Source organism: Somniosus microcephalus, unplaced genomic scaffold (assembly GCF_052327205.1).
Source record: "Somniosus microcephalus isolate GS21.2 unplaced genomic scaffold, FLI_Smic_1.0 unresolved_chr9, whole genome shotgun sequence".
NCBI lineage: Eukaryota > Metazoa > Chordata > Chondrichthyes > Squaliformes > Somniosidae > Somniosus > Somniosus microcephalus.
The window spans coordinates 34,104,808-34,115,816 of NW_028225187.1; the positions used below are offsets into that span (position 1 = coordinate 34,104,808).

General features: G+C 45.5%; 1 protein-coding gene across 1 annotated transcript; it reads right to left on the minus strand.

Annotated features, from left to right (window-relative positions):
- Positions 1-3,467: 3,467 nt before the first annotated feature.
- Positions 3,468-10,743, minus strand: LOC147085051 (NACHT, LRR and PYD domains-containing protein 3-like). Its single transcript, XM_085979411.1, has 4 exons — positions 10,575-10,743; positions 10,404-10,469; positions 9,182-9,206; positions 3,468-5,402 (listed from the first exon to the last, which is right to left on the minus strand). The coding sequence occupies exons 1-4, from the start codon at positions 10,678-10,680 to the stop codon at positions 3,548-3,550; spliced, it is 2,052 nt and encodes a 683-aa protein (XP_085835537.1). The 5' UTR covers positions 10,681-10,743; the 3' UTR covers positions 3,468-3,547.
- Positions 10,744-11,009: the final 266 nt, after the last annotated feature.

Genomic DNA, 11,009 nt, shown 5'->3' on the forward strand with positions numbered 1-11,009 from the left:
AGACAGAGATGAGGAGGAATTTCTTCACCCAGAGAGTGGTGAACCTGTGGAATTCTCTGCCACAGAGGTGGGTGGAGGCCAGTTCATTAAATATATTCAAGAAAGAATGGGATATATTTCTTGAGGCTAAAGGGACCAAGGGATATGGGGAGAAGGCAGGGACAGGGTACTGAATTTGGATGATCAGCCATGATCTCACTGAATGGCAGAGCAGGCTCGAAGGGCCGAATGGTCTACTCCTGCTCCTATCTTTTATGTTTCTATGTTTCTATGTATTACATTAAACATTAACACAAACACTCACCAGATCCGCTCCAGACTCCTGCAGTTCAGTATGAGGTGGCGGAGAGCCGGGACAGATCGGTCTGTGAAGGAGTTTAATTCCAGGGACAGATCCGTCAGTGAGCGGTTTGTACTGAGAGCGGAGGAGAGATCCTCGGCACAAGAATCTGTGAGACCGACAACCCATAGACTGGGGATCAGAGAGAGAAATAACAGGAATCAGGGTAAATCCCCAGAGTTTATTAATAACAACATTACTGATACAAATATTAATGTACAGTGTCAGACATCCAGTTATTATAAACACAATCTCTCACAGTCTGGTACTTACTCCAGTTTCTGTATTTTACAGTCCGGGTTCCTCAGAGCAGCAAACAATAGTTTCACTCTTGAATCTCCCAGTTTATTATAACCCAGTCTAAACACAAACAGAGAGAGAGAGAAAAACTGAATCAAAGCCCGGATCTGATATAATTTTCTCTCTGGGATATTACAGCAATCACAAAATACTTCAGGAAATCAATAACCTGGTTTCCGCCCGCGATTTCCCACCCGGGCGGGTCGTGTGGGGCCGGGTCGGGGTCGGTGGGGGCAGGGGCCGGGGTCGGGTCGGGTCGGTTGGGGCCGGGTTGTGTGGGGGTGGGGTCGGGTCGGGTAAGGTCGGGGTCCCAACGAACCCGCCACTGATGGCGCCCGCTGACCTGTGAAATTCCCCCCTCACTGGGAATGTACCTCACTCTGTCCAACTGCCCATATATTCAGGGACTGTCCGTAAATGTATTTATTAAATAAAGTGCTGTCTGTGTGAAGCCTTTAATATGTCCCTCAGTCCGGTCTCATTCCCTGATGATCAGAATTACCCTCCCGGAGCTCAGTGACCGGCCTCGTCATATTTGGAGAAATTTGTCCCATTTCTGCTGCTCTGTAAATCCCGGATTTTATGGGAATGGGGTTATTTTCCCAGAATTAAATGATAAAGCGGTGAATCCCTGTACTTTATACTCTGTGCATTATATTAAGCTGTATAATATCTCGGGGTGAGTAATATTGTGAAATGATAACTGCTGCTGTAAAATCCGTCCCCCAGGATTTTATATAACAAGGAGAATTTATGCTGAAAATAAAACAGGAAATGCTAGAAATACCCAGCAGGTCAGGCAGCATCTGTAGAGAGAGAAACAGAGTTAATGTTTCAGGACAAGGACCCTTCGTCAGAACTGGAACAAGTTACAGATGTAACAGATGTTTAAGCAAGTGTAGGGGCCAGGAAAGGTGGGGGGAGCGGAGGAAAGAACAAAAGGGAAGGTCTGTGATAGAATGGAAGACAGGAGAGATTAAAAGACAAAAGGGATAATGGTGCAAGCAAAAGGTGATGGTAATGGGACAAGTTAAAAATCAAATGATGAATCTAGCTAAGGTGTAAATGTCAATGGCAAAGTCATCAACAGCTGACATGCGAGAGAAAAACAAGGGAAAAGGAAAATCAATAATGAAACGAATAAAATAGGGGCTGAGTTTATCGTCTGAAATTGTTGAACACGATATTGAGTCCAGAAGGCTGTTAAGTGCCTCATTGAAAGATGAGGTGCTGTTCCTCGATCTTATGTTGTACTTTGTTGGAAGGGTGTAAGAGGCCGTGAACGAAGAGATCAGAGTGGGAGTGGAGCAGAGAATAAAGTGACAGGTGACCAGAAGCTCGGGGTCACACTTACGGACTGAGCGGAGGTGTTCCGCAAAGCGGTCACCCAATCTGCGTTTGCTCTCCCTAATGTAGAGGAGACCGCATCGTGAGCAGTGAATACAATATACTCAATGGCAAGAAGTACAAGTAAATCACTGTTTTACCTGGAAGGAGTGTTTTGGGCACTGGACAGTGGGAAGGGAAGAGTCAAAAGGGCAGGTGTTGCATCTCCTGCGCTTGCATGGGATGGTGCCTTGGGAAGGGGAAAGAGAAGAGGAAGGGATGTTGTGGTGATTGAGGAGTGAACCAGTGTGTCACGGAGGGAGTGGTCCCTTCAGAATGCTGAAAGGGGAGGTGAGGGGAAGAAGTGTTTGGTGGTGGGATCACGCTGGATGTGGCGGAAATGGTGGAGGATGATCCATTGAATGCGGAGGCTGGTGGGGTGAAAGGTGAGAACAAGGTGAACACTATCGTAGTTCTGGGTGGGATGGGAAGGGGTGAGAGCAGAAGTGCAGGAGATAGAATGGACATGGTCAAGAGCCGTGTCAACCACGGTAGAGGGGAATCCTCGATTGAGGCAAAGGGAAGACATGTCGGAAGCACTAATATGGAAGGTGGCATCGTCAGCGCAAATGCGGCAGGGACAGAAAAACTGGGAGAATGGACCAGCGTCCTTACAGGAAGCGAGGTGGGAGGAAGTGTGTTCCAGGTAGCTGTGGGAGTCAGAGGGCTTATAGTGAATGCTTGTCAATAGCAGCAATAGAGTTTATTCTGTCCCATTACAAGTTTTAAATGTCCCTGTGCTCCTAGTTTATAGGGGAGGGTAGTCTCTCACTTTATTGCCATTAAACTGGCTCTACATTTATTTCAGGTGTAACTGGCCCGACAGTTTTTGGGGAATTTTCGGAAGTTCCCTCCCCGAGCGGGGCCTCACTCACATGGGGACAGATTATGGGGAATTCCCGGGTTCACTGCCCCCAGTTTACCCAGGAGCCGCCCGCTGTGTGCGAGGCCCCATCGCTGGCCGGTGTGTGTGTGTACTCCGCTTAGAGTGGAACCTTTTCACCAGCAGGTTTAAGATCCTGAATATCAATCTACTAAATCTTTAAGAATGTGTATAGTTGTTAACATTTACAGCTGAAAGAATTCCCGATCCCCCAATATTCCCAATCCAGGAAACTACCCCCTCGACAGGGCACGGTATTGGAGTAAATGTCGAACTGTTAGTGATTTAAACTCGGGTTTCTCTCCTGTTTCCAGTTGATATGGTGAATGTGGAAAACATTTAAAATTAATTTTATCTTTACATTCCGCTGTCCAGCCTTATTAAATATTATTTATTGTAATTAAATTATCAGACTCTCAGTGACCTGTATCTGCTGATCCCTACTTGTTCACAAGGATCCATTTTAGATTCTCCAGTCCTTAGGGAATTACTGACCGATCCTCTTATTATTGGTCATATTTGTGTTGAATCCGCTTCTCTCTGGTTTAACTGAACTGTTTGTTTCCCTACATTACGGAGCAGCAACACAATGCCTGACTGTTCTACAATTCACCCAACAGTTAGAGACAAATAAACTGTTACCTCAACACCCGGCATTTGTGCAGCACGGGGCCCAGCCGCTGGAGTCCTTCACACAGAATGTTGCAGTTCTCTAGACCGAGTTCTTTTATCGTATCACAGAGTCCAATGACATGAGACAGGACTGCACAGTCAATCGGAGTCAATGGCAATCCACTAAATGTAAGTGTTTTCACAGATCCCACTGTGGTCTGAGCCAGTGCTTTATTCTGAGACTCAAACAGGTAGTGGAATATATTCAGGAGTTTCCTTTTACCAGTTTCACTCGTTGTGTTTCCAATCTGCCCTTCAATCTTCTCCTTCACCCAATCAATCACTCGGCAGGTGGTTTGATGAAGAAATGGACCCAGAAACTCCTCCAGGGGCCGAGCTGCCTGTGGGGAGGAGAGACCAGCAACAAAATGGAGAAATATCTCAAATCGCCCATCTTCCTTGCTGTGGGCTTCTCTGAGGAGTTTCAGGATGTCCCCGGGGTCTGGAGTCAGGAATTGTGCGAGTGCGGCTACAAACTCTTGGATGGTGAGGTGCGGGAATGTGTACACCGCGCTCTGGGCAGATCCATCTCTCTCCAAAAGTTCCATCATGAACCCAGACAGGAACTGGGAAGGTTGTAGATTGTACTTGACCAAATCTCCATTTCCAAACACAATCTTCTTCTCGGAGACTCCTGTGAAGGCCATCTCACCAATCTTCAGTAACACATCACGGGAGCTTTCAATCTCTCGGCCATGGTTTTTAAGAATGTTGTAAATATAGTAGGAATATAGTTGGGTGATTGTCTTGGGAACTTGCTTCTGATTCCTGTCTCTTTGTGTAAAGAAGGGGCCCAGTGACAGACCGAGGATCCAGCAGTAGGAAGGGTTGTAGCACATGGTGTACAGGATCTTGTTCTCCTCCACGTGTTTGAAAACAGCTGCTGCCACCATCTGATCTTCAAAAAACTTGTTGAAATATTCCTTCCGTTCTTCACCAACAAATCCCAGGATTTCAGCCCAGACACCGATCTCAGCCATTTCCAATAAATGTAATGCAGTGGGGCGGCTGGTCACTAGCACTGAACATCCTGGGAGCAGCTTGTGCTGTATTAAACTGTACACAATGTCAGACACTTCACACCAGTCTTCAGGATCTGTGCACCTGTGCTGAGGTTCTGTATTTCTCCGATTGTCAGCAAAATCGATGCTGTCATTGAATTCATCCAAACCATCGAATATAAATAGCAATCCCTCTGGGTTCTTCCAGAGCTCTCCCAGAATATTCCCAAAGTAAGGATACAGATCCAGTATCAAATTCCTCAGATTTATTCCACAGTTAATAGCGTTCAAATCCCGGAATTTAAAACTGAAAACAAATTGAAAGTGTGGGTATATTTTCCCAGTGGCCCAGTCATGGACAATCTTTTGTACCATTGTTGTTTTTCCAATTCCCGGGACTCCGCTCACTGCTGCTGAACTCGCAGACTTGGATTGCCGGACTTTACCCTTGATTTTCGGAAACAAACCTCCACTCTGAGAAAAACAGCTCTGGAACAATTGATCAGTTCGGATTTTTTCCAGCACTCCCCGGAGGTGTTTCTCTCTCCACTCTTCATGGTCTCGGCCTCTTGCCAGCAGTTCATGTTCTACAAGTGTCCGATCTCGAACAGTAGAAATTACCGTTAGCTCAGCGTATCGATCAACCAGCTGGAAAATCTTAACCTTCTCCCTTATTAGGATAGTGTTCACTCTCAGTTTTTCAGTTTGTACCCGGAGTGTTTCCTTGTGCTTCTGCTGAACATCTCCGATTAGAACAGACATAAAATGGTTCTCAGTATTATTTGTATTGACATAAAAATAACTTTTCAATACCATTTCACTATTAAGTAAAATAATGCAAGATTCAATTGGCAATTTCGATAGAGGCGCATGTAGAAATTAAAACTCAGTTAGTCGCTGAGAACTGTTTCAAATCCTCACGTGATTCTAATATTTACTGGGAAATAGGGCACAGGATATTACTGGGATATGGACAGAGTACGAATGGTCAAATGTACCACTTTTATTGTACCAGACCTTGGGCAGGCTATCTGGGGCATTGTGTGAATTGGGAGTGGGACAGACTGTGAATGGTCAATTGTCCCACTGCTTCTGTATGAGACCTTGGGCAGGTTATCTGGGGCATTGTGTGAATTGGGAGAGAGACAGACTGTGAATGGTCAAGTGTCCAACTGTTATTGTATCAGACCTTGGGCAGGTTATCTGGGGCATTGTGTGAATTGGGAGTGGGACAGACTATGAATGGTCAAGTGTCCCACTGTTACTGTATCAGACCTTGGGCAGGTTATCTGGGGCATTGTGTGAATTGGGAGTGGGACAGACTATGAATGGTCAAGTGTCCCACTGTTACTGTATCAGTCATTGCGCAGGTTATCTAGGGCATTGTTTGAATTGGGAATGGGACAGACTGAATGGATGGATGTCCCACAGTTATTGTATCAGACCTTGGGCAGATTATCTGTGATATTGTGTGAATTGGGAGTGGGAAAGACTGTGAATGGTCAAGTGCCCACTGTTATTGCATCAGACCTTGGGCAAGTTATCTGGGACATTGTGTGAATTGGGAGTGGGACAGATTGTGAATGGCCCAGCCTTCCACTGTTACTGTATCAGACCTTGGGCAGGTTATCTGGGTCATTGTGTGAATTGGGAGTGGGACAGACTGTGAGTGGTCAAGTGTCCCACTGTTATTGTATCAGACCTTGGGCAAGTTATCTGGGGGATTGTGTGAATTGGGAGTGGGACAGACTGTGAATGGATGGATGTTCCACTCGGCATTCTACTGAACCATTAACTGAGCTTCCGACCCCATATCCTCACCATCACAAAGTTTGCCTACTTCCACCTCTGCCATATCCTCAATCTCCACCCTTGCCTTCGCTCAGCTGCTGCTGCAGCACTCATCCATGCTCCTCATTACTTCCGGACTCGATTATTCCAATGGTCTCCTGGCTGGCCTCCCACCTTACACCCTCCATAAATAAGCTCATTTGAAACTCTGGTGCCCATATCCGAATTCGCATCAATCCTGTTTACCCATGGGCTACATTGGCTCCTGGTCAGGCAACGTCTGGACTTAAACATTCTCATTCTTATTTTCGAATTCCTCCATGTCCTAGCCCCCTCGTTATCTCTGTAACCTCCTCCAGCCACACAATCCACTGAGGGAACTGTGCGCCTGCAATTCATGCCCCTTTCACATACTAGGTTTACATTGTTCCATCATTGCCGGCTGTGCTTCAGCTGCCAGGACGCTGAGCTCAGGAATTAGCACTCTTATCATTTCCCTCCCTTAACAAAAGGTTCACTGCAAATGTCTCAGGGTTTGGGCAGGTTATCTGGGGTATTGTGTGACTGAGAGAGGGACCGACTGTGAATAGGCCGTAGGTAGATTGCTATTGTTTCATAAATTGTGCAGGTTATCCGATGTATTGCGTGCACTGAGAAAGGTGATTGAAAGTATTCAGAGTTTAGGCTGTAAGAAGGGTTACTGGGTTTGATGAGTTTTGTTTGGTCAGGAGACTTCGGTATTGAAATGCTTTAATGGATTTCACAAAATGAATGCAGGAAGCAGGCTCACAATTAGCAAAATAATTAACAACGGAGTGAATTGAAAGTAAGAGGGTAACTCAGGGTATTTTTGTCACCCATAGTGTAATGCATCGGGTGGGCCACGTTAGACGGGGTAGGGACAATTGAATGAGTTTGTGTAGATACACAGGGAGGAGGGGTCAGTGGGTCATCTCTATAACAGGGACAGGCTTATTTTGGTTCAAATACACATTTTCTGCACCTAATCATTCTCCTGTTATAATGGGCCGGATTTTCCTACCCCTACGGTTGCTTACGAGGTGTGTACGCACCCATAGGCATCTCGCAAGTGTCGGTTTCAGGCAATAGAAGCGCATGTGCTGAAAACCGGCACTGGCGATCTGTCAAGGTCCGCCTGCCCAGGAAAATTGCCTCTGCGGGTGGAGAGATGCGCTTTTTGCACAACTTCCGCCCGCTGAAAGGCCATGGAATACCTATGCCTGGTAAAAGCAGGTGTAAGGCCTGCTTTTATCAGCTTAAGAATGTTGAAAAATAGAAAAATTAAATTTGATAACGCCATAGCATACAAGGCTACAGTCCAAGTGCTGGACAATGGGATTAGATTAGACAGGGTTTGACGGCCAGCACAGACACGATGGGCCTCTTTCTGTGCTGTATAACTCTGACTCAATTCTGTGTGTACAGACCTGTCAAAAGTATGAAGGGGAATCCCGTTCTTTAATTTGTTCACCTAGCCCACGTGATCCCAGTGGTGTGCGAACCACATGCGCCCCTGGGATACGGGGGCCTCTACCAGCGTGGACCCAGAGAGGCCCGGGGCAGACCCGGCGCGGACCCGGAGAGGCCCGGCGCAGACCCGGAGAGGCCCAGCCTCGGGGTCTATGGAACCAACAGTTAGGTTCGTAGATTTTTTCCGATCTGAGGCATCCGCAGGCAGGAAGCCTCCGATCGGAAATTCAGGGCCATTGTTTATCAGAAATTGCGATCATTTTTTCAGCAGTTTTCTACATGGGTTTATTGAATGTGTTTTATAACAATCCTGTCATATCACTGATTAGAAACAGAAATAGAACTATAGCCCACTTCACTCAGTGTAATGTTAGTGCAGAAAACATTGACAGTTCATTTGAAATGTTCTACCAATAATCATACTCTGTTGTTTAATGTTGGTCTTAGTTTCCTATACTGCAGGTTTGGGAACTAACATATTTCCATTAGTCATTACATTGGGTCTAAAAAGACTCGGGAATTGAAGGACTATTCTTTGAGTAGAATAATGTTCGCTCTTTCACTGCAATTGCGAAGCTACTTAATAATCTAATCAGCTTGAACATTGGCCTGGATTTTGCTGTAATAATAATGGGGAGACTGTCAGCGCTCGCCTTTATTACTGGATAAAATTGACAGCAACTTCTTGTGTCTCACATGTGTGGTTAAACACGGAAATCCAGTAGTTGCTGTCAGAGATACCCTCCTCTCCCAGAAGAGGCGCTGTTGCAGTCCTCGCCGATAGTCGGCATTGAAATCACTGCAACGGCGTAAACTTGGGGTACTTACCCATTAATTCCACACTGAAGACGGCTGAAAGAGTTAGGGCTAGGGCATACAGGATTAAGTGAGATTTTTAACGGCCTAATAAGTGATAATTACTGCTGAACAATCTCTCTGGCCCTGAAAAAAATTAATATATATGTGTGGAGTCTCACACCAACAGAAGAAAATTAATGTTGCAGATTTAATATGTGCATATTTACATTTTCTGCTTGTCTCCTTTATCTCTCTTCCTTAATCCCATGTACATTGCTCAAACTTTATTTCATTTGCTCTACTTGATATAAATATAATTTATATTTCCTGTCTTATGATTCCTGGTTTGGAATCTGTGTCTCAGTGAGGATCCTTCCCTGTGACTGGCTGAAGAGCCGCGCTGTTTCTTCCCCTGCTCACAGTCCACAGATACCCTGTAGAGGGCACTACACTGGAAAATACAACTCGTGGCAGCAAGTCTAAAGACGGTCAAATCTTTGTGGGCAACTGTCAACGCACCTTTGATGCTGTTTTGTGAACCTGCCTGGTTTGTATGGGATTTCACAGTTACCAGGATCCTGCCAGGTGTGTATGTTGATTCGCAGTGTATAATGATCCTGCCAGTTGTTTATGGGTTTTCACAGTTTATCAGGATCCTGACAGATGTCTATGACGTTTCACAGTGTTTCAGGATCCTGCCAGATGTTTATGGATTTTCACAGTGCATCAGGATCCTGCCAGGTGTGTATGGGGTTTCACAGTGTACCAGGATCCTGACAGGTGTGTATGGGGTTTCAAAGTGTATCAGGATCCTGCCAGGTGTGTATGGGGTTTCACAGTGAATCACGGTCCTGCCAGCTGTGTATGGGGTTTCACAGTGAATCAGGGTCCTGCCAGGTGTGTCTGGGGTTTCACAGTGTATCAGGATCCTGCCAGGTGTGTATGGGTCATCACAGTGTATCAGGATCCTGCCAGGTGTGTATGGGGTTTCACAGTGTATCAGGATCCTGCCAGGAGCGTATGGGGTTTCAATGTATCAGGATCCTGCCAGGTGTGTATGGGGTTTCACAGTGTATCAGGGTCCTGCCAGGTGTGTATGGGGTTTCACAGTGTATCAGGATCCTGCTAGGTTTGTACGGGATTTCACAGTGTATCAGGATCCTGCCAGGTGTGTATGGGGTTTCACAGTGTATCAGAATTCTGCCAGGTGTGTATGGGGTTTCACAGTGTATCAGGATCCTGCCAGGTGTGTATGGGGTTTCACAGTGTATCAGGATCCTGCTAGGTTTGTACGGGATTTCACAGTGTATCAGGATCCTGCCAGGTGTGTATGGGGTTTCACAGTGTATCAGAATTCTGCCAGGTGTGTATGGGGTTTCACAGTGTATCAGGATCCTGCCAGGTGTGTATGGGGTTTCACAGTGTATCAGGATCCTGCCAGGTGTGTATGGGGTTTCACAGTGTATCAGGATCCTGTCACGTGTTTGCAATGTGCAGTTGGATTAACTGGAGAATAGAAGACCTGTAAATTTGCCAATAATTCCAAAATCGGTGTTAAATGTAAATTGAACCTATGCAGATCTTTTGTGGATTAATCACGAATCCAAATGATGTTTAATGCTATATCTCCAGCCTTTGTTCCTCTGACTGCCAGATTCTGACAACCTCTCACAAACGGATACAGTCAAACATTCTGATTCTCATGTGAAATAAACATTGAAATTTCCCTTTTCTCACTTACCTTTCAGGTGACTGGGTACTTCGGATAAACCTTGTGCAATGTTCATGTAAACAAATGTGTCACAACCTGTTGAAATCAATGAACTTTCATGAAATCAGATCTGTGTGATATTATAGTAAACTCTGCAGTGTTTGAATCTGAATTTGCATTCCATGTGTGATTTTACCGTACCATGTTCCTCTATTTCTTTCAGTATATTGTTCAGCTTTGGTAATCTGTGGCGCATTTTCACAAAGGATTCCCACATCACCCTTCGGGCCCCAGAGCCTTTCTCCATCACCAGATTTAGGAGAAGTTTGGAACTGTCGGCCCGGTTTCCCTTCTCTGTGAGCTCAGTGATTTTCTGTAAAGAATAATAATGAATGTATTGAGGAGCGGAGTGGAAGATGAATACTGTTAACGAGAAGGAAAGGATCTACACAGTGATGGGATCTCCCCATTGTTTTGAGCACAGAAAGTAATCACTGGGACGGGTACTGGTCCATTCTGAACATGTGCTGAATTTTCTGTAAACATCTTGATTCACTCATTCACGGGAAATAAATAAGATAGAAGGAAAAAAGAAATCAGAAATCTTGTTCTAGGAGAGTGAGGAATCACTGAGTA

What these genes read in the sequence shown, in the direction of transcription:
- LOC147085051 (XM_085979411.1), bottom strand. Translation starts at nt 10,680, where the DNA reads ATGGAGAAAGGCTCTGGGGCCCGAAGGGTGATGTGGGAATCCTTTGTG. An exon ending in GAAAGAAATAGAGGAACATG is followed by an intron (nt 10,470 to 10,574) that starts GTACGGTAAAAT and finishes TGATTTCAACAG; the next exon opens with GTTGTGACACATTTGTTTAC. An exon ending in TTCACAAAACAGCATCAAAG is followed by an intron (nt 5,403 to 9,181) that starts GTGCGTTGACAG and finishes TTTACTTAATAG; the next exon opens with TGAAATGGTATTGAAAAGTT.